We start from the raw sequence: 23,108 nt of genomic DNA, 5'->3' as shown, positions 1-23,108 counted from the left end.
AGAAACTAGGCGTTCTAGAGTGGAATGAAAAGGGAAAGAAGCCGAAAAACTTTAAAACATAAATTACTGCTTTGAACGATTTGAAGAAAAGTGACCGTTTGAAAATAATTATGATTATTTAGGAGCTAACTAGCGAAATTTCTTGAGACTTAACTCAGGATTCACAGTTGACATAAATTAATTGCCTCATTAATCAGGCATAGTAATTATTGATATACGAGACATCTGATTACATCAATCGCAAGTATTTTATTACCCAAACATAATCCCAAAACTTTTATTCGTCAAAACATGGAACATTGACATTGAATAGGGTAAGGTAACTAATTATTGAAAACAATGTTTAGAAATGGAAGTAAGACCAACTGGGTCAACTGGGTACACTCAACATTTTTTTATAAGGTGCGCTGTTTCCCAGATATGAGTCATCTCCTCTCTCTCTCCATTTACCTATATTTTGTAACGGTGGGCCGGTTAACGTATCGTATATGACCTCTTCCTTTTTTTGGGATCTTTACTAATGGAGGTATTAGACTGTGACAAACAAACAAACTGACAAACTCGCAAACAAAGCAAAATGTTCAAAAGGCAGGTTGACGTTTCTGCAAAAAAAAATGCAGTCGAAAAGTGCGAGTTTGTTTGTTTGTCACTGTCTAATACCTCCTTAAGCCATGTTTCCCAATGATTTGTAGCCCAAAACCGCGAAGAGATAGAAATGTGGTGTTATTGTGTACAATTCCGAAAGAAACGCTTATTTATATTTATTAATTTTTTCATTGAAACAATGTTTTTAAAATCGCTGCCATTTGCCGTTATTCAACTGTAAAAAATCGAGAGTCATGTCTTTTTATGGTACTTTTTCATCTGCAATAGGGTGACAATAAAAAAATCGGCATCAAGGATATCTTCTGAATCGATTCCTTGAAAAAAAAGTAGCTGTGCCAATTTTGAGCCAAATTGGTTAAAGTTTAAGGGTCGCTATAGAATAGTTCGTTAAAGTTGGTTAAAAATCTTTTCATACAAAAACGTCTCCTATAAATCGTTAATAACTTACATGAAGGGCTGTTCCTCGGGAATGGTTTTGATTTGTTTGAGATATGCATTGATTCTTTTGTAAAATTGTCCGGGTAAAACGATGGTGATCAAATAAAAAAAGGAATGGGTGAAAATCAGCTTTTAAACCATAAACTGCAAAAGAAACAATATTGGGAGGCATTTGTGGATTGAGATTTTATTTTTAATTAATTCATTGAACAATTTCCTATAAAATGTAAAAAGCAGAAAGTCTTTTGGTTTAAAAGTTTGAATATTACGAATAAAAGAGTAAAAAGTTTTTTCAGAAAAACGTCAAAAAAAGGGCGGTGCCAAATAATGAGGAATGACCTAATTGGCACCAAACTTTGGATTTCTGTTAACTATCGACAAGTGTATCAAGTTGACATGGATTTTGACGAAATTTGGCTGATATGACGAAAATTGAAATCTTAAGGGGTTATATACATGTAGAAAATCACAAAATTTCATTTTACAGAAAATTTATTAAAAAGTTAAAAGTTGAATTTTAACCACTCCTGAAAGTTCATTCAAGATATTCAATGATTTAACTGAGTTAGAGACGATTTACAGTATGTAAAAAAAGTATTTACACCCCTTGGGCACTATGCACATTTTGTGATGAAACATGTAAAAAATTTAAAGTTTGACAGGAACCTAGTACTACGTTTTGTTCAGAAACTCATGCCAAACATTTTGCTACAAAAGCTCATGAAAAGATGATTTCTATAAAAGTTATATAACAAATACTATTACGAAAATAAAAAGGTGCAAAAAAGTTTGTACACCTTTCGAAAAATTAACATAAATAATGTTATTTGTTGACAAATCACCATAAATCCAGTCTCCCAACTCCAAATAGGCATCCTTGACTGATTAAAAAAATAATTTGGATTGAATATAATGTTTACTAACTACTTAGTATAAAAGTTTATATAACTCTGGAAATTCTATATAAAACTTATCTAAACTTAATATTGCAAACTTTTAATTCAATTAAATGTCAATATATTACCATAGAATTGCTAAATAAACATTTTGGAGTGGGTATAACACCGTTTTGGGGGTATTTGTATCGATAGAATAGATTTTTCGTTGGAACTTCGTACCAACCCGGAATTACGTCGTCGGAAAATCCGCCGGCATCCGAACCGGTCCACGATTCACAAGTCAACCTATGTGGAATCGGAAAGGGAATAAAATTTGCGCTCTTTTGATACCCATACATCTAGGTTTTCTTTAAAACCTACGTTTTTAAATACCTGGGCAAAAAGTAAGTTTGATCCACGAGAACAAAAATTACGGAATTCCATACATTTTTGGCAGGTTGCTCAAACGAAACCATAACAACGTTTTTGCTTAGGTATTTAAAAACGTGGGTTTTATAGAAAACCTGGATGTGTGGGTATCAAAAGATCGGAAATTTTATGCCCTTTCTGATGCCACATAGGTTGACCTGTGAATTGTGGACCGGTTCAGATGCCGGCGGATTTTCCGACGACGTAATTCCGGGTTGGTACGAAATTCCAACGAAAAATCTATTTTATCGATACAAATACCCTCAAAACGGTGTTATACCCACACCAAAATGTTTATTTAGCAATTCTATGGTAATATATTGACATTTAGTTGAATTAAAAGTTTGCAAAATTAAGTTTAGATAAGTTTTATATAGAATTTCCAGAGTTATATAAACTTTTATACTAAGTAGTTAGTAAACTTTATATTCAATCCAAATTATTTTTTAATCAGTCAAGGATGCCTATTTGGAGTTGGGAGACTGGATTTATGGTGATTTGTCAACAAATAACATTATTTATGTTAATTTTCGAAAGGTGTACAAACTTTTTGCACCTTTTTATTTTCGTAATAGTATTTGTTATATAACTTTTATAGAAATCATCTTTTCATGAGCTTTTTGTAGCAAAATGTTTGGCATGAGTTTCTGAACAAAACGTAGTATTAGGTTCCTGTCAAACTTTAAATTTTTTACATGTTTCATCACAAAATGTGCATAGTGCCCAAGGGGTGTAAATACTTTTTTTACATACTGTAAGCTCAGAATTTTGCCATGCCCAAAGCAAACTGTCTAACTTTCTGAGCGTTTTTCTCTGAACACCGAGTTGATTTACGGGTGCCACGATATCTCGAGATGGGACAGACCAAATTGGCTGAAATTTTGAGTAAAGAATCCCAAGACATATCCCGTGTGCATGACGAAGCTTGATATTGAAATTTTGAATTTTCAAAAAATATTCAATTCAATTAGTGTTTATTAGTAAATAATCAATTTACAATTTAGTGTTTCTTATAACCTAATAGAGTTTTGGAGTTCCTTTCAACTATGGTTTACACTATAATTCATTTAGATGTAATTGGATATTTTAACAATGGATTTGGCAAGAGAAGGAAAAATAAAAAAAAACCTTCGAGATTTGCTAAGGAAAAGGATAGAAATAGGAAAAGCTTAAAACTAAATCACAGTTTGTATTGTCTGTTGACGTCGAAAACTTCGCTGCACAAGGCAGCTTATCCGTTGTAGATGTACTTCATCATCAGCTCACTGAGAGCTTGGAATTGTTCTGCCTTGTTTCGGCAGGCACGAAAGCGCGTGAGCATCTCTCCAGCAAGGGCGAAAAACTCAGGAAGCGTGAAGAGATCATCACCAGTAACATCAGCTTGTCCCGGGGGAGTACCGACGCCAGAAGCGGCTACTCTAGCGTATGAACCTCCCCAACCGGGAGGGAACGCTGGTTTGGTCGATGGAACCGCTCCGCCGCCAGCTGCTGCAGCGTTCGAGCTCAAAGTCTTCGGAGGTTGGCGGGACGCTGGCGCTTTCTTCTTCTTGTCCTGCTCCTCGAGGTACTTTTTCCGCGCGGCACAGCCACGGAAATTCGCCGTGTGGTTTCCACCACAGTTCGCGCACTTGACGCGCGCTTTGTGCTGCTGGGCGTTTTCCCCCAGCTGGTCTTTCCTCGGAAGATTGCACCTTTCGGTGAAGTGGGTCTCACCGCACTTTACGCACCGGGGCGGAAGATTGCAGTTTCTTGAACCGTGTCCGAACTTTTGACAGCGGTGGCATTGCGCTGCGTCGGTCGGATTTTTCGTGTAGAATCGCCACGTCACGAAGAAGCCGTCCAGTGCTTTGATCCGCCGTAGGTCCTGGATTTTGACGGACCCGCGATCGAAGTACAGGAGGTACAAGGTGTACGTACCTGTCACCGTAGTCGATTTTGAGAGCACCTTTATCTCTCGAGGCTTTACCTTGACGCCCGTCAGGTGTTCTTCCAGGTCGGAAATCGGGCGGTCCGGATATCCCTGAAGGACGATCTTCACTGGGACCTTCTCTGCAGGGTCAAATGTGAAGAATTTGAAGTTTCGCAACTTCAACTTCTTCACCACCAAGTCGAAATTCAGTTTGTTATGTGTAATAACTTGCACTGACGTTTTACCTATTTTCAGACAATATTGGAGGCCCTCAAGCAACTCGTCAACATCGTCTGCCAGCGTATCCAAAATAAAAATTGGAGGTGGACGTCGTTCCTTCGGAGAGTTACATTTTTTCTTCTTTTCTTGCTTGCGCGCAAGTTCATCATCGTCATCGTCGTCGCTAGCACTGCTGCTGTCACTGGCGGTGTTGTTTTCTTCTCCACTCAGCATCTCAAATTCGTTGCTGGTGGGAACGTTGGAAGTGGTTGTTGTCGTGGTGCTTGTGGACGGCTGCTGCTGCTGCTGCTGGCCGGAAGTGCTTCCGGATGCCCGAGTCGATTGTCTCGTCCGTACAGGGGACTCACGTGGACGGTATGACACGTGTAAAAACGATGGATCGGTGACGTCACTGGGCACGCTCCCGTGCGCGATGGCGGTCGATGCGGCATTGGTGTGTTTACCTTTCTGCACTCTGCCGGTAGATGAGCTTCGCGGGTTTTTCGAGGCCGCACTCGAACTGCCACGGCCACGGCCGGCCCTTGGCATGCTGGAGCAGCAAACTCGCGGGTAATCACGGTAAATTACGGCGAAAAAATCGAAAAGTTTGAAGAGCTCCGAACACTTGACTGTTGCTGGCTGGTGTTGCCAGTCCCGAAGAGATTTTCAAAAAATACAAAAATCAAAATCTGGTGATTTTTATATGAAAAACAGAAAAATATTTTTATCTTTTTTTTTTAAATAAACTTTTTGAAAATCGGACTTCTTCATGCACACAGGAACGGTTTAACGAGTCTTCACCAAAATTTTGAGCCGATTTAATCGAAGCAATGTTGAGATATCGTGGCACCCGTTTTTTGAATCTGCTAACTTCAAATAGCTATATCTCGGCAATGGTACAACCAAATGTCTTCAAATTTGTTTTGTTAATAGATGAAAATATATATTTTCATGCCCTGAAAGCAGATTTAAGTATGTGTTTAAGTATGTGCTCAAACCAACCTTGACATTTTTGCCGATTTACATGTATGTTACCCCTTAATGGTTTTTTATTTTATTTTTTTTTAAACTTCATCATCTCGGTACGAGAATTGAACTCACGACCTCTGGATTGGACACCCAGCACGTCGCTAGTCAAAACCCATCCCCTACCGGTTAGTATTCTCAGTGAACTTTTTTACGCTTTTAAGGCAAGTGTACCAGGTCAATCGGAGGTTAATTTTGCTGGAAAGTTTAAAACATGATACATTGATTAGAAACGCTTTTTAGAAAGAAAGAATTAAGAAATGTGTATTAACATTGACTTTTTTTTAAATTGTGCTAAATTATCCACACTCTGAATTTAAACACATTTAAAAAAAAAAATTAGTCAATTATTTTATTCAGGACAAAGATACACAGTATTCCACTATATTGAAAGTTGAAGTTGCATTATAATAACAAAGTAGTTAGTTATTGAAGCCAGCATCTGAAAAAATAAAAACTCAAATTAAAAATTAAAACAGATGAAATTCTCAAATGCGAACCGAACGAATCAGTGTGAAATCTATCTCAAACATGTTGAAGCACATTATTCTACAATCCTGGTACACCATTTGAACTGTAAACGATGTTATCTGAAATATAAATTCAGCACATTATAAAAATAACTTCTCCAAAGGTATTAGAATCTCACAGTTCGACTTAATCGATCCTCGGAGCAATCGTTTCGTTGATCCTCCAAAATAAGGCCAGCTTTCCCAGCCTGAAAATTTTAACTAAAATTCAATAACTCATATCAGCTTTTTTTTCTAAACTAACCCGTTTCGTGTAATGCGTTGCACTTCGCACAAAGTAAAACGCTTGCAGCAGCGTGAAGTAAACCACGAACACGTGGAATCCGTACGATGAGAGTTGAGGCTCGCGGCCACGTTGCTGCTCCAAGACTGTAGTCACATACATACTGTACAGACTGTACGTGATTACGAGGAAATCGGTCATCACGATAAGTAGCAGCGTCAGTGCGTGAATTTGCACCAACTTTTGAGTGATTTCATTTAGGAGAAAATGCAGTGTAACTAGCTGATTAAGTTGTGCTTCGATAAAATGGACAATTCCATTTTGCTTTTCTGGTTGTAATCTCCAAAAGCTCAATCCTTTCTCTAATCGTTTAATTTTTAAGTTCAAATTGCTGAAGTTAATATTTATCAGACGATAGATATGGGTACCAACATAAAATAGAACGATGAACATGTTGTGAATATTCAAACTTGTTATAAACTGTAACAATGTAAACAAAAGTCCCTGATGTGCATAGCTTTTATTATTAGCAACATCGTATTGGTATCGATAACTGAACACACACGCCCCAGGAATAACATCGACGAGTAAAATTTTAACTATCACACTTTTTAACAATTTGCGGTCGGCCATTTTCGGTGAATTTTGCTCAAGTAAACTCCAAACCTGCCAGATTTTGTTCAAGATATCAACGATTTCTTTCTGATTTTTCAGCGTAACTAAGATTGCAACCACCGACGAAGTTATGTTAAATGCAATGTACACAGCTTTGAAGTAGATTTTTCCATTGGCTGCATGAACAATTTCTAACCAAATCATGCTGTAATAGCTGCAGAGCATAAAAATTAGGTAGATCGTCAATAGAATGAACACAGTGTAAATCGAAGCAACAAAAGATGGCGAGAAAAACTTCTTTTTTGCATGGAATGAAAACGGCAGAAATCCAAAAATTCTCAACACTTTAAAAATAATCTTGAATGTCTTAACAAACAATGCTTGTTGAGATAAATTCATTGTTGCAGTACAAGTACAAAACATATTTAGTCGTATTTTTTCAAACATAATACTCAAGATACTTTTCCTAGCTCTAACTAGTCTAGAGTTGCAAAAATTCACCAAAGCATTATCCACATTAATTACACAAAAAACTGTGATAAAAAAAGTATCCACCGCGATAAATTTTTTACAGTTCGATGCTAACGAATCATTTCAAGAAAATTTACCACGGTTAACCAACATCAAATTAACAATGCAACTTAGATGTCTAGTGTAGTCTCGATGAGTGGTTCAATAAACATGCATGGTTTAATCGGATTAATTGTCTCAATGTGACACCCAATTTATTATGAATACAAAGAGGCGAGTTGTTCTTTCTAATTCCGCTATATATTTAATATCTTGACAGATCTACTACTAGCAGACTTCATCAGTGTTATGTTCTGCAAGTAGTATGGGAGATGGGGGTTAGACGGCCACCCTAAGGGAGAAGGCTCACAAAATTAACATTACAGATTATTTTAGCATTAGCATTAGCATTTGGAGGACGCCCCACCACCGGAAGGCTCCACAACGCTTATCCCACTGTTTGGTCTGGTTGTGTTAGACCCTCATCCGGAACAATAATCCAACACGGGAGATACCATGTCTTCATCTTTTGATGAGTGTGTAATACAGCCCAGGGCATAAGGGGGTCCACGCCGGGTCCAAGCTATCCTCGGGGAAATGAAGGAATGTTAGTAAACACCTATCTAAAGTGCGCAGGGACCCCTACGTCACCTTAGTGGTATAGATGTTTGTAGGGAGGTTTTGGACTCAATGTTAGTAGGAGAGGTAGAACCCTAGGATACACCCCGAAAGGTATTGCGGGCGAATCAAGTAGAGTTAGTTTTTTAATTATTAAACATATACTTGTGACTGTATAGTGTAAAATATGCATGATTTATATTTTTTATATTTAAAGCCACGGCCGATACAACGCGACGAAGCCGTGCATGATTAAATTGACTGTAATATTACTGAACTAACCTTTCTCTCATGTAAAAGCAATGCTGATTAAACACAGTTTTAACGTGTTTGCTGTTAAACTCAAGCTACCGACTGTAAGAGTAAAGAGAAGTTTATATTTTCCTTTAAACTATTGAGTGTTTAAGCGAAATTCGAGATTATAAATGATTTAACGCATAATTGGAATCTTGATTTTAAACTCTCACAGCGATGCGGGGAGAACATCAATTATTTATTTGTTTTATTGAAATGTAGTAGTTAGAAGTTAATTTAAAACGACCGATTTGAAAAGTATAATTAGTTAATTTTTCAACTTTTTGTGTGATGGGATTAATCAGCATATTTAATATTTTTAAATAAATACAATAACAATGGAAAGTCCTAACTAAGTTTTTAGCTTCATCATCTGTGAGATTCGTCTAGTTTATAATGCAAAAGTTGAGAAAATGTCTATCTAGGTATTAAAATATTGTTGATTTAGAATCGATTCAGTCTTAGACAGCCGGCTGTGGAAAGACTGAATCACTGTTGAAACTTGTGTGAAAATTATTTTGGTTGGTCTCCCTTCAATTTAAAAATTCGCGTTAACTTAGACAAATTTCTGCCATTTGATACCAAACTGAATTAATAAAATAAACAAACAAACTATGTTGCGTCAAGAATAACCAATCAGCAAAAAATAAAACGCTAAGTTAATGTTTTGTTCCTATTGCAAATCGAAATTATCGTGATTGTGTTAAATTAAATAGTGCGTTGTTTCAAATAAATAAATGATCAAGAAAAAAAACTAAACACGATATAAACTGTCCCAGTTTTTAATAAAGATAAATGCTCCGTTCTGGCATCCCTGCATAAAAACACACCAACACCGAAAAAAACCAAGCAGCATATAGAGCGTTCTTTTATTACGTAACGCAAAAAATAGTTGTATGGAGCGTAACACTGCCTCCGACCCCCCAACTATTCCCCAACTGCGTTACGTAATATAAGAACACTCCCATAATCTTCTCTTTTTCTATTGTGTGCTCAACATGGAGCGAACTCACCGCGCACCCCAACAGCAAGCAGCACCAACACACCGCGCTGTTTGTGGTGATGACGATGATGATGACGACGAACCACACAGCAGCAGCAATGGCACCTCTCTCTCTCCCTCCAAACCTTCACGCAAAAACTCCGGCCGCGTGGCCACACGGGCACGCACACGTACAGGTCATCCGCGACCAAAGCCCTGATCTGAGGTACAACCGTACAACACACAGAAGCGCAAAGTCGTCGCTCACTCTCTCGCTCTCCTACCCTCCACTCTCACACACTAATAATCGACCAACCGCGTTCACGCACACTGAAAACTGCGGCTCTTTTGCCTGTCAACACCAACACTATTTCGCAACGCCGATCAAACAGCACCAACGGAACCGAAAAATCCGGATTTTTACGGCGGAGGTCACCCTGAATCGATTGATCTCCCGGCTCCCCGTGAGAAACAGAACCGACCAAGCTAAAACACGGGGGACACCGAACCGAACGCGGCGAACGCTCACACACTCCACCCAAAAAAATCTTCTCCTTTTCATTATTTCTAAAATAATTAAATCTCCTGCCACTTGTCTGTGACTCCCCGCTATCACCAACACACACCAACATTCTCCCGTTGCTGAACTGTCAAGCGCTCCAATCGAAGGGCAGAACCCCATTCCGGAAGCGAGCAAGCTTATCAAAAAACACTAAAATCAACGAATTCTGATAAAATTTCACTTAAACTGAATGCTTCCACGTAATATTATCACTTAAGTCACATTTCACCCTGGAACCAATTGCAAAAGGCCACGAAAAACACCGATATTTTAACGAAACTGCGGACGCGAGGCAAACTTGACCGATCACTTTGCCAGTGCAACCAGCCATTAACATTACAGATTATTTTGATCTCAAATCAGGTACATATTGTTCTACTGATTGTCCATTATAGAAATGACATAAATTACTTGATCTAAAAACCAATTTTCAAGACTTTTCAGCAATTTTAAAAAATAATTGAAATCGAATATATATGAAATACGCGGGGTAAGATGGCCACCCATGTGGGGTAAGACGGTCAGTGCTGTAAATTAACTTGATAACTTTGCTAAATCCACCCAAATACCTACATTAATGGTTGAACAGACTTCTCTGAACATTTTAACTATTTTGGTTGAAAAAAAAAACAAGTTTCGAATGTGAATAAAAGTGCTGTTCAACAAATTTTATATTTTGGCTATGTGAATTTCATATTATTGCGACCACATTTCATGAAAAAAAATATGAATTTTTACACGAAAATATTCCCAATTTAATGCAAATTAACTTATTTGTGTATTTCGATTAGAACTAGTAAATCAAAACTATGTAATCAATATTAAATTAGCGACTTTTATTAAAAGTTTGAAAGGATTTCATACTATTCAATGAATTTTGCTATATCACAGTAAGGAATATTGACGAACCGGCAGTTGACAGCATTTTGATTAAAAATTGATAGTTTTACCGAAAATATGTCAAATATTTCTTAAAAATGTCTTAACAGTCAAAAATCCTTCAAAAATGTAACCTTCATCAAATCAAATTTACAAATTATGGATGGCCGTCTTACCCCCCGTGGAGGTGGTCGTCTTGCCCCAAAATTACTTATTTTATAAAACATTTTTTGCAAATAGCTCATCGCATTTTTTAATAATTAAGAGGGACATAATGTTGAGAAAACTTCAATTCAACATGACATAATATTTAAAGAAAGGATTACATATTGTTACCTAACAAAAATGCTTAGGTTGTAAATCATAAAAATTACATCCAGTTTCAAGTTGAAAACATATTTGTTTATTTTGAGCTATTTTTATACTATTTCAAACAATAGGTTTGGCAACGGTGACTCCATATGCATTTTTTAGCATGAGGAACAGTATTGCTAAACATTTTAGTAATATTCATTAGTATACTTAGTAAAACAGTGGGGTGGCCGTCTTACCCCCAGCTCCCCTAGAAGAAATACGTAGTTGTCATGATTAGAGCGTCCAATTTCCCGGGGTTACAAAATTCCCCGGAAACGGGAAATTTAAAAAAAAAATTCCCGGGAAATTTGAAAGTTATCGAAAATTGATCTTATCCTGCTTCTGATTGATATTTTGCAACAAAATTTTATAGAACAGCAACTTTAATGTTCAAACTGAGTGTGGGGTCAATTAATGGCTTGACTGCTTTTAAAAATCATACAACTTTATAAAAATATTGAAATTTTCTTATTTTATATGCTGTCTTTCAACTCCTACCAAATCAAAAAAAAATCATTTGATTTTTTTTTTTTTGCAGAGAAGTATTATTTTTTAAATCAAATTTTGAATCAGTGAGTAAAATCCATGCTTCTGAACCATAAAAATGTTTTTTTAATTTGTCTCTGTTATCATTTCAAGGGAATATGTTTAAGAATAACGTTGACTCATAAAGCAAAAAAATAAAATCCTGCAGAAATTATGTTTTTCCTGGAAAATAACATAACCGTAATTTTATCAAAAAAAATCATTTTAACGATTTTTAGGCAAAATTTTGACTTTTTGTCAATTTCACCTAAAATTTATATGTACATATATGTAAACTAAGTTAAGTAAATTTACACACTGATTTTTTTTTTCTTCTTAAAAACTTATCAGCAACCTTAGAGATTGTGTAAATTTTGAACAATTTAAATCTGATTTTAACAACAAATACTTTGTACAAAGTCACCCCAAAATGCTAAATACAATTTTCAACGCCACTATTTTTCAAATACTATTGAAAAATATTTTTTTTCCAACAATATTGCATGGACCTTGTGTGGCCTACCCCAGTAGGGGAGAGTGGGGAGACTTGATCCCAAGCCTGTATCTCGTCAGCATGTGGGTAAAACAATTAGCTTTGTTCTAGAAAGTTGTGCGAAATTGAATAAAACTCATTGTAGAAAACAAAGAAAAAAATTAAAAAATGTTTGGATTGAGTTACACACATTTTTCTAAGAAGTCTGCAAAAAACTTCCAAGAGATCTTTTTTCTTTGTTTTGATAAGTATAGAAAACACTCAAAAATTATTCAAATAAATATTTTTTATACATGAATTGTTTGATAAACATATCAACTCCAAAACCCTTACGCATTTGACATTAAATTTATCGTCATTCTATTTTTACAATCAATTGTTTAAAAAAGTGCGTTAAGGGAGACTTGATCCCTGCATTTTTACAGTCACTGGAATCAGCCCCAAGATAAAAAAAATTTGGCTGGGTTTTCGTACATAGTTTTCTTTAGTATAGTTGTACATAACTAACTGCAGTTTGAACCATTTTTCAAAAGTTTTGTAAACAAAAACTACCAGCTTTTGTAAACATGCTCAATTTTGGTCTAAAAAAGAAAATTTTAAGTTTTTAAATATTTTACATGCTAACCTTGTTATATTTTGAACACAAACGTACAGGTTTAATGTGAAATTGCTGTATCTTATAGAAAATTAAAAGTTTGGATGAATAAGATTTCTTCAAAATGTTGAAAGGGGGATTAAGTTACCCCCAACATTTTGAAAATGCCGGTTTAAAATATTTTTTTAAAACGCTTGGCATGATTCGAAGAGTTTATCTGATGAAATACCCTTATCAGCCAAACATAGTTGAATGTTTAAGCTTTCAATTCATGCAGAGAGATCATAGTTTTGTGAGAAATTGACAGAGTTATGTGCGATACAAAAAAAGGGGATCAAGTCTCTCCACTCTCCCCTACATGTTTTACAAAATAATAATAGTGAGACATACCTCACCAGTTGGAAAAAATATTTAAAAAAACAGAATGAAATCCTATTATTGTTTTACAATAAATATTATCTGAAGTTCAATATGCACAATAGATTAAAATGAATAAAATTAAGTTAGGTTCTCTCATTAGTTTTTTTTATAAATTTTCAAAAAATTGGAACCAAAAAGTAAGGAAAATGTATACTTTCCGGGAAATTTACAAATTTCGGGTAATATTTTTTTCGGGAAATCCCGGGAATTCCCGGGAATTTTTTTTCCGGGACTGGAAATTGGACGCTCGACAAAAAACGCATTGAAATGCAAACCCCTGAAAGTATGCCTTAAGAGCTCGTGCTTATTTTTGATAGGAAATTAGAGAGTTTCTTTTTTTTTTTTTTTTGAAGGGCTGTTTCTCGGCAATGGAGCAAACGGAGGTAACTTTTGCTGGAATGTTTAGAAAATTAGAAATTAGAAAATGAAAAAAAATAGTCAATTATTTTATTCAGGATAAAGATAAAAAGTATTCCACTATTTTGAAAGTTGAACTTGCATTACAATAACAAAGTAGTTTGTTATTGAAGCCAGCATCTGAAAAAAACTCAAGTTAATAATTGAAACAGATGAAATTCTCAAATGCGAACCGAACGAATCAGTGTAAAATCTATCGTAAACATGTTGAAGCACATTATTCTGTAATTCTGGTGCAACATTTGAACTGTAAACGATGTTATCTGAAATAAAAATTATCTCATTATATTAATAACTTCTCCAAAGGTATTAGAATCATCTCACAGTTCGACTTAATCGATCCTCGGAGCAATCGTTTCGTTGATCCTCCAGAATAAGGCCAGCTTTCCCAGCCTAAAAATTTTAACCAAACTTCAATAACTCATATAAACTTTTTTTTCTAAACTAACCCGTTTCGTGTAATGCGTTGCACTTCGCACCAGGTAAAACGCTTGCAGCAGCGTGAAGTAAACCACGAACACGTGGAATCCGTACGATGAGAGGTGAGGCTGGCGGCCACGTTGCTGCTCCACGACTGTAGTCACATACAAACTGAACAGACTGGACGTGATTACGAGGAAATCGGTCATCACGATAAGCAGCAGCGTCAGTGCGTGAATTTTCACCAACTTTTGGGTGACTTTATTGAGGAGAAAATGCAGTGTAACTTGCTGATTGAGATCTGCTTCGATAAGATGAAGAATTCTATTTCTTTTTGCTGGTTGTAATCTCCAAAAGCTCAATCCTTTCTCTAATCGTTTAATTTTTAAGTTTAAATTGCTGAAGTTAATATTTATCAGACGATAGATATGGGTACCAACATAGAATAGAACGATGAACATGTTGTGAATATTCAAACTTGTTATAAACTGTAACAATGTAAACAAAAGTTCCTGAAGTGCATCGTTTTTATTTTTAGCAACATAGTATCGGTATCGATAACTGAACACACACGCCCCAGGAACAACATCGACGAGTAAAATTTTAACTATCACACTTTTCAACAATTTGCAGTCAGCCATTTTCGGTGAAGTTTGCTCAAGTAAACTCCAACCCTGCCAGATTTTGTTCAAGATATCAACGATTTCTTTCTGATTTTTCAGCGTAACTAAGATTGCAACCACCGACGAAGTTATGTTAAATGCAACCAACGCAGCTTTGAAGTAGACTTTCCCACTAGCTTCGGGAACAATTTCTTCCCAAACTGTTCTGTAATAGCTGTAGAGCATGAAAACTAGGTAGATTGTCAACAGAATGAACCCGGTGTAGACTGAAGCAATAAAGGATGGCGAGAAAGGCTTTGAATTCGCATGGAATGAAAATGGAAGAAATCCAAAAAATCTCAACACATTGAAAATTATCTTGAATAACTTGCGAAACAATGCTCGTTGAGATAGATCCATTGTTGCAGTACAATGGGTATGCTTGAAAAATATGTTTGTGTTGTTTCAATTGTTTCATCTAGATACATTCCAAGCACTAATTAGTCTAGTTGTCTAGTCTAGTCTTGATGAGTGATTCAATAAACATGCATGATTAAATTGAATTAATTGTCTCAATGTGACACTCAATTTATAACTAAGAGTGAACATGCCTTAACCCGTAGTATTTGAAGCATTAAAAACCTTTCGACTCCATCAAAATCCCTCAGTAGAAAATTTTTGTGGAGACGCATGGTTCCTTGTATTTTTGTTTGTTTTCGAGGACGTTTTTGAGTAGGATGATGCAAAATCTTTCACCGAAAAAATGTTTTTTTATGTGATTTTTGGAAAAATCAGAATAATTGCCAAACAACATTTATGAAATATGATTTTTTTCCATAAATATTTTCGAATATTTAGCATTTCAATTGGATGTAGGGGAGAGTGGGGAGACTTGATCCCCTTTTTTTGTATCGCACATAACTCTGTCAATTTCTCACAAAACTATGATCTTTTTGCATGAATTGAAAGCTTAAACATTCAACTATGTTTGGCTGATAAGGGTATTTCATCAGATAAACTCTTCGAATCATGCCAAGCGTTTTAAAAAAATATTTTAAACCGGCATTTTCAAAATGTTGGGGGTAACTTAATCCCCCTTTCAACATTTTGAAGAAATCTTATTCATCCAAACTTTTAATTTTCTATAAGATACAGCAATTTCACATTAAACCTGTACGTTTGTGTTCAAAATATAACAAGGTTAGCATGTAAAATATTTAAAAACTTAAAATTTTCTTTTTTAGACCAAAATTGAGCATGTTTACAAAAGCTGGTAGTTTTTGTTTACAAAACTTTTGAAAAATGGTTCAAACTGCAGTTAGTTATGTACAACTATACTAAAGAAAACTATGTACGAAAACCCAGCCAAATTTTTTTTATCTTGGGGCTGATTCCAGTGACTGTAAAAATGCAGGGATCAAGTCTCCCTTAACGCACTTTTTTAAACAATTGATTGTAAAAATAGAATGACGATAAATTTAATGTCAAATGCGTAAGGGTTTTGGAGTTGATATGTTTATCAAACAATTCATGTATAAAAAATATTTATTTGAATAATTTTTGAGTGTTTTCTATACTTATCAAAACAAAGAAAAAAGATCTCTTGGAAGTGTTTTGCAGCACTTCTTAGAAAAATTTGTGTAACTCAATCTAAACATTTTTTAATTTTTTTCTTTGTTTTCTACAATGAGTTTTAGTCAATTTCGCTCAACTTTCTAGAACAAAGCTAATTGTTTTACCCACATGCTGACGAGATACAGGCTTGGGATCAAGTCTCCCCGGGGATCAAGTCTCCCCACTCTCCCCTATGGGCTTACTGATATAAGCTTAATAACATTGCTCATTACTGAAAATAGGACATTTTTTTCAGTGTGCTTAGTTGGATGGTAGAAACTTGATTAGTAAATAAGCTTACGTAAATATTAAAACGAGTCAAATTTAAAAGTGGTCAAAGACAAAGGAAATCGGACGAGAAAAATCAAATCTGTCATATGAAAATGGCAAAAAACTTCAAAAAATGAACAAAACCCCTGTTTTTTCAACATTTTTATTTTTAAAGCCGCTAGTCAATATGAAGACTTTTATGTAATATTGTCTGAGAATCGATGCTCAATATCAGTTTTTCAAAATTTTGACGTTTAGACCACTTTTCTGAAAATCAGTTTCAGTTAATTATTTTTGTATTTTTTTAGGAAAGACATACCATTCTGCATTTTCCATGGGTCTTTTTGTGATATTTTTGGTTATCTTCTCAAAAATCTTGAGCGAAAAAAATTGTGTCATCGCCATATAATTAGACTTTTAAAAATAAAAATCGAAAAATCGCATGAAAGTGGCGTGTATTTTTCTTTCAGCGATTTTTTTCTTTGCAAAATCGGTGGCCATAGAAAATTTACTCTCAAAATTTCAGTGATATAAAAATTGTAAACAGGATTTTTATATAGAAATAAAAAAAAACATATCTGATCCCGAGCAGACGGAAATAACTTGGGAATAACATTTTTTGATATTTGAAAATACTAAGCCAATAACATTTTAGGTTATTTATAAAAAGATTTGTTATTCGTCGCTATGATTTTTTTGTTATTGGATTGTTATTGTAATAAGAGACAAATAACATTTTTAGTTATTCTTGGAACAAATCTTTGTTAATATTTTTTGTTATTTTAACAACTAATCCGATCATCCCAATAACAGTTGGAGGTATTCTTTCATAACAAAAAATGTTATTCCCAAGTTGTTTTGGCTTTCAACCAATAACGAATTTGGTTATGATAACATAAACTGTTATTAAATTTTTATGCAAAAAATGATTTTTGAAGAATGTTCCATAACACTTTTTGTTATTTTAACAGTATTTGTTATTGAAATGGCATTTTTGTTATTACCGTCTGCCCGGGATTGTACAAATTTATATTTTCAATGATCATATCTAAACAAGAACATAAAGAATCAGATTCTCATTTTAATATGGATGGATGTATATTAGACTGGCTCGTCGCTACATTGTAAATTAAAAAAATGATCAACACAAACCAGAACAAACTTTGTTTATGCCTTTTAGGCCCCTAAAAAATTCCCCACAATTTGGGAGCGATTGGTTCCGTTCACGATTTGTGCATTGCATTTTAATTTTGGAAGGGATTCAGTATAGAAAAACCATATTTTTTTTTAAATTTTTATTTTCCACTAAATTTTTAAAACCGACACAATACCCGGGCAGACGGTAATAACAAAATTCATGCAATTTCAATAAAAAATACTGTTGAAATAACAGAACGTGTTATGGAATCTTCTTGAAAAATCCATTTTTGCATAATGATTAAAAACAGTTTATGTTATCATAACAAAATTTGTTATTGGTCTGATATTGGTTGAAAGCCAAAACAACTTTGGAATAAAATTTTTTGTTATGGAAGAATACCTCCAACTGTTATTGGGATGATCGGATTAGTTGTTAAAATAACAAAAAATAACAAAGATTTGTTCGAAGAATAACTAAAAATGTGATTTGTCTGTGATTACAATAACATTCCAATAACAAAAAAAATCATAACGACGAATAACAAATCTTGTTATAAATAACATAAATTGTTATTGGCTATTGTTATTCCCAAGTTATTTCCGTCTGCTCGGGTAGCCAAAAGATACAGCTTCTCAAAACTGGTCTAAAACGTGTTTTTTGCTCGGAAATCACGTGTTAGACCAGTTTTGAGCACCCTGTATCTTTTGACAAGAGCAAGATAGCACATACTTTCTTCGGGAAAGTTTTGAAGATTTTTCTCAATTTTAACGCTATTGTGTTGGTTTGAAAAATGTTGTGGAAAAAAAATTAAGATGTAAAAAAAGAAAGATTTTCCATACTAATTCCCATACAAAATTGAAATGCAATGCGCAAAGTGTGGACGCAACCAAACGCTCCCAAATTGTTGGGAGTTGTTTAGGGGCCTAAAAAGCAACCGAAAAAAAACATATTTTGGAATATCAATCATCTCGAGCCATCCTAATCTATATGGATCTCCATGGATTCATTCGTCGATTCTAGCGTCTTCAGGGAGTCGAAATCTCACAGAATGTAACGAGTATTATGCTAAGATGAAACCTTCGTTTAATTGAGTAGTCTGGGCAGTATCCATATATTGCTTAAAAATAAACTGATAAACTAATTTGATTGATTGATAGGTTTTTTTTTACATTCACAAAAAAATAAATACCAAATAAAACTGCGATTACTCTGATAGCTGAAATTGAATCATTATTATGAGATAGCTTGTAATTGTTGCTACCATCTGAAATAATAAAAAAAAACAACATTAAATTAGTCTCAACGCAAAACAACTTCACGAAACCCACCGAATACATCAGCGTAAAGTCCACCTTGAACATTCCACAATTCTCAATGCTGTACGGCTGGTGCAGCAACTCGATGGTGAACATCTCAATCTACAATAACACAAGCATTAGTACCATGCAACGCTCGAAACACTCTTGTCAGCAAGGGTCCTGATTTTCGGCTCAAAGATAAGAAATCACTCATCGCCGAACGAATCTTTGTCGACTGGAGAGCGCAACCATTCGCGAGCGAACACGACACGCTAGCTGCCAGCGTCTTGGCCAATCGCTTCACCCAGCGACACAATTACTTCGTGATGGAAATCGAAGCCTGCTTTGATGTTGTGTTATCAACAAAATTGCAAAGCATTGTTTATAACATTGATTTTAAGCAGTTTAATAAATGATCAAGCAGTTTTCGTCTCGTTCGAATTGTGATCGCGAGTGAATGAGTCTTCTAAGAGCAATCAGAACCCTTGCTTGTCAGTACCGCCTTCTCGACCCGCTCGGTGACTTCCGCTCGAAAGAACCGGTTCAGCACCAGGCCGGTTTTTTCCGCCCGGTGCGTCACCAGCGCGGAAGCCGACACGATCGAGTAGAACTGGAACGCCTGAAAGATGGCAACGCTGCACGACTGGCCGTACTTGGACCAGGGGGGCCGCACGTTGTCCCGGATGTCCTGGACGAGGGAGGTGTACGTGTAGAAGATCTGAGGGAGGTTTTTGGATTGAATTTGAGAATTTTAATTTTCTTACAGGTGTTTGTCTTACCGCAAACATGACGATGAAAAAGTCCCAAACGATCATCACCAGCAGTGAAAAGTCGAATATTTTAACAAACCACTGCACGACGGTGGTGACGTCCCGATGAAGATAAGCTAGTCGGTCCAGCTCGGTGGCGATTTGTCGAAAGAGTTGCTTCTTTTTCGTTGACTTTAAACTCCAGTGGGAGTGATCGCTGCCGAAATTGCAGAGTTTCTGGACCAAGTCTGCGATTTGAAGATTGATTTGACGATACAAGTGCGCGATCAGGTAGCAAATTGCCACATATCCATTGGACAGAACTGCCGTCGACCACATGAAGGTAAAATTTAGAGTAGATTTAATTGAAAATTTCCATGAATCAGTGTCATATTTACTGTAACTAATAATTATGAAGATTTGTATGAAAATATCAACAAAGACCAACTTGAACAAAATGTGCGTCAGCAGTTTGTTATCTACTAATTTTATACTGCGAGCCAAAATTATGTTGGTCAGGAATATCAAGATATTGAGCAAATATTTCACTAAATTTCGTCCAACAATGGCCACAGAAATGGTTAGCATAAAAAAGAAATAATTCAACCCGAATTGCATCTTCATAAAGAGGTTATTCAAACTGGACTCGTGAACAGTATTATCGATTATGTTTCGATACACGTAGAACATCCCAACGCCGTAGACCAGCATCAGAACCAAGCAGTAGCAAAGTGAAACCCGGCAGGACTCGAACCGATTTCGTCGAAAGTCGTACTTTAACGGTAGAAACCCGTACACCTTCAGCAGGACGTAAACCACGCGAAACAGGATCGAAAACAGCTTTCGTTGTTTCATTTTTGCAGAGGAAACTAAACTAAACCACTCACAAGTCGATTCGAAGTGATGAGCCACCGAAAGGTTAATTATTCAGCGCGAGTCTAGTGATGTTTAGACATGCGACAGGCGGTTGGACTCATTCATCACTTCCACAAAGTGGATTAACTTTTTTTTTTTTTGAATGGGAATGTCGTCGTCGAATTAGCAAGCAATTTTCACATTTGGATCGATCTTTATTACAGCCTAATCAGACAGCTGCAGTTGGACGAGCACGATTAACTTCAGTGCGATGGCCGCCACCATCTGAAATTGTGATGAAAATGAGCAAAAGTGCGATTCTAACAGCACAAATTTACCGAATAAAGAAGAGAAAAGTCCAGCCGGTACAAGCCATAAAGAGTGACGTTTTGATCGCGCAGCAACAGTCCGGTTGTAAAATTTTGAAACTAAAAGCAACACAGAAAATTTCAATTTAATCTAAAAGATCTAGGCATCAACCTACCTACCTGCTTCTCGATGGATTTGTCCAATTCACAGCCGAAAAACTCCGTCAAAAGGATTAATGTTTTCTGCGCCCTTCGAGTTGATCGTGCCGAAGAAGACACTAGATAAAGCAAGTGTACAACTTCAAATGTTACGTAAAGCACCGAGATTAGGTATCGATTCCAAGTGATTTCAAACTCGTGTTTGAGCTCTTGAATGACAGACACGTAAACAAAGTAAACCTGAAAATAGTTTTAGTTTGAATTGAAACAAGAGCTTCTTCAGTTAAAAACACTCACCCTAGAGGTGACTACCAGGAATTGGTTCAAATTTATCAAAGCCAACGAAACGCCAAATATCCTAAAAATAGACTGCGCCACTCCAGTTGTCTTGAAGTGCAACTTGCTCAGCAGAATAAGATCTGCGCACATTTCTTTCGCTCCCGACTTGTTTGGAACAAGACAACTACCTTCAACATCCCAATCGCACAGCGATCGATTAATAACCCTAATTTTCCAATTTATCACCCGAAACAGATACGAGGTAAGGTACATGGTACAAAGGCAAACGTTGGACACCTGAGCCGCCACAAACACGGCGTACACGTTCATAGCTCTTTCAAACGCCGGAACCGGATCAGACTTCTTATTGAACCGGAAGTTGATCGCAAACAGGCAGCACATCGTAATGTCCACCAAAACGATCTTGGTCACCCCATACCAAACTAGCTTTTTATCCATCCACGGCACGTTGAATCGTCTCAATTTTTCAAATATTATCGCCACTGTATTGCCACAAACCCTTAACCGTCTTATATTAACCCAAACCAGCACATAGCACGAACTTAATATCCCAAACCGAAGCACAAACTCGTAGTAAAACAGATACCGCACAATTTCTATCGAAGGGTACTCAATCAGCGTCACAATCCGGTAAAAACTAAACCCAACGGCACCGATCGTACCCAGCCCCACTAGGACCGACCACGTGAGCCTCACCCGGCACCACACAAAGCGTCGAATTCGGGCGCCAAACGGCATAATGCCTACTAGGATGGCGCTGTAGTACAGGTAGCGCAGCACGCACCGCAACAGCAACGCCTGCCGCGATGGACGCATCGTTTTTGACTGCGACGCTGTGAACTGTCAAAGATCCACGTAGGCTGATATTGATTCCTGAAGGTGCATAATAGATACGCTTGTGACAGGGTTCCGATGCAATCGAACCTGGACTTTCTCAATTTTGGTTCCGTTTTGAACGAGCAATGGACATAGAACAAGAACAATGTAGAAGGTCCTTCTGAATCCTTCTGAAAACGAAAAAAAAACACACTTAATAATAACAATAATAATATTATGTTGTTATCGCATCTATCAGCACTTCTGACGGAAACTTTCCTTGTTGCCGCGCATCAAAGTCAGATGGAGACGCAAGGTAGTTCCAACATATCCAATTTTTATATTCAGTAAGCAGGCAGACTTAAGTCTCGTTCCTCAGCTTGACAGAAGCAGACGTGTTTTGGCTTTCGTAGCGCGGCAAAGTGCTTACGGATGGAGGTGGAAGAATCTTCCGAATGGGGAGCCCGCTGGTGGAAAACAACAACAACAACATCAATGGTAACCAAGCCCGGAAAGGAAGCGTCCCACCATAACCGAGGGTTCCAGTGGCTACGCAAAGCTGAGGAGTTTAAAGTCGCCGTGCACAACCAAGCCAATTTTCAAGCTGACACCGTTTGGGATCAAATTGCTGTGTATCTCCGAGGAGCGTTTTGAAACCGCGCAGGCCCACTTGATGGCGAACAAAGTGGAGTTCTATACCCACGAGGAATGAAGCGAGCGGCAATTCCGCGTCGTTGTGAGAGGACTTCCACCGGCTTCACCTGAAAGAAGAACCTCAAGTTCACCGCCTCAGAGGAAACCCCTGGTGGGAGGCCTACCGAAACAATTGCTCGGAGCCCACGAAGCCACGTATCGCAGCTGCCCCAAGCGTGCGGACAACATCCGGAGGCGCCAGCAAGCGTTGAAACCGAAACCGCCAGCAAGGAAGGCAGAGTCCAGCAGTTCCGGCGTTCACGCCGACGGAATTCGCTCCGCTTCCGGGCGCAGTCCCGGACGGAAAGCCGAAGGATCGCCTTCAACCCGCAGGAAGCAGTCAAGAAAAGAATGGCTCCCA

General features: G+C 36.8%; 3 protein-coding genes across 3 annotated transcripts; all 3 read right to left on the bottom strand.

Moving 5' to 3' along the window:
* Positions 1–13,562: 13,562 nt before the first annotated feature.
* Positions 13,563–14,151, bottom strand: LOC119770771. The gene is made up of 4 exons (XM_038266251.1): positions 13,972–14,151; positions 13,847–13,915; positions 13,696–13,785; positions 13,563–13,642 (listed from the first exon to the last, which is right to left on the bottom strand). The coding sequence occupies exons 1-4, from the start codon at positions 14,149–14,151 to the stop codon at positions 13,583–13,585; spliced, it is 399 nt and encodes a 132-aa protein (XP_038122179.1). The 3' UTR covers positions 13,563–13,582.
* A 4,609-nt stretch (positions 14,152–18,760) lies between these two features.
* LOC6044727 (putative gustatory receptor 28b) lies at positions 18,761–19,955 on the bottom strand. The gene is made up of 4 exons (XM_038266236.1): positions 19,647–19,955; positions 19,367–19,585; positions 18,898–18,987; positions 18,761–18,833 (listed from the first exon to the last, which is right to left on the bottom strand). The coding sequence occupies exons 1-4, from the start codon at positions 19,953–19,955 to the stop codon at positions 18,774–18,776; spliced, it is 678 nt and encodes a 225-aa protein (XP_038122164.1). The 3' UTR covers positions 18,761–18,773.
* A 741-nt stretch (positions 19,956–20,696) lies between these two features.
* On the bottom strand, positions 20,697–22,054 carry LOC6044728. Its single transcript, XM_038266231.1, has 5 exons — positions 21,403–22,054; positions 21,236–21,357; positions 20,960–21,178; positions 20,810–20,899; positions 20,697–20,756 (listed from the first exon to the last, which is right to left on the bottom strand). The coding sequence occupies exons 1-5, from the start codon at positions 22,052–22,054 to the stop codon at positions 20,697–20,699; spliced, it is 1,143 nt and encodes a 380-aa protein (XP_038122159.1).
* Between the last annotated feature and the right edge of the window lie 1,054 nt (positions 22,055–23,108).

This window comes from Culex quinquefasciatus, chromosome 3, assembly GCF_015732765.1.
Source record: "Culex quinquefasciatus strain JHB chromosome 3, VPISU_Cqui_1.0_pri_paternal, whole genome shotgun sequence".
Classification (NCBI taxonomy): Eukaryota; Metazoa; Arthropoda; class Insecta; order Diptera; family Culicidae; genus Culex; species Culex quinquefasciatus.
Note: the sequence above shows the minus strand (reverse complement) of the source record. Positions and strands in the feature narration are given on the sequence as shown.

What these genes read in the sequence shown, in the direction of transcription:
- LOC119770771 (XM_038266251.1), bottom strand. Translation starts at nt 14,151, where the DNA reads ATGACCGATTTCCTCGTAATCACGTCCAGTCTGTTCAGTTTGTATGTG. An exon ending in CAACGCATTACACGAAACGG is followed by an intron (nt 13,916 to 13,971) that starts GTTAGTTTAGAA and finishes TAAAATTTTTAG; the next exon opens with GCTGGGAAAGCTGGCCTTAT. An exon ending in ATTTTACACTGATTCGTTCG is followed by an intron (nt 13,643 to 13,695) that starts GTTCGCATTTGA and finishes AGTTTTTTTCAG; the next exon opens with ATGCTGGCTTCAATAACAAA.
- LOC6044727 (XM_038266236.1), bottom strand. Translation starts at nt 19,955, where the DNA reads ATGTGGTCGACGGCAGTTCTGTCCAATGGATATGTGGCAATTTGCTAC. An exon ending in TTTTCATCGTCATGTTTGCG is followed by an intron (nt 19,586 to 19,646) that starts GTAAGACAAACA and finishes AACCTCCCTCAG; the next exon opens with ATCTTCTACACGTACACCTC. An exon ending in CCGAGCGGGTCGAGAAGGCG is followed by an intron (nt 18,988 to 19,366) that starts GTACTGACAAGC and finishes GTGTTATTGTAG; the next exon opens with ATTGAGATGTTCACCATCGA.
- LOC6044728 (XM_038266231.1), bottom strand. Translation starts at nt 22,054, where the DNA reads ATGCGTCCATCGCGGCAGGCGTTGCTGTTGCGGTGCGTGCTGCGCTAC. An exon ending in ACAAATCCATCGAGAAGCAG is followed by an intron (nt 20,900 to 20,959) that starts GTAGGTAGGTTG and finishes TGTTGCTTTTAG; the next exon opens with TTTCAAAATTTTACAACCGG. An exon ending in ACTTTTCTCTTCTTTATTCG is followed by an intron (nt 20,757 to 20,809) that starts GTAAATTTGTGC and finishes TCACAATTTCAG; the next exon opens with ATGGTGGCGGCCATCGCACT.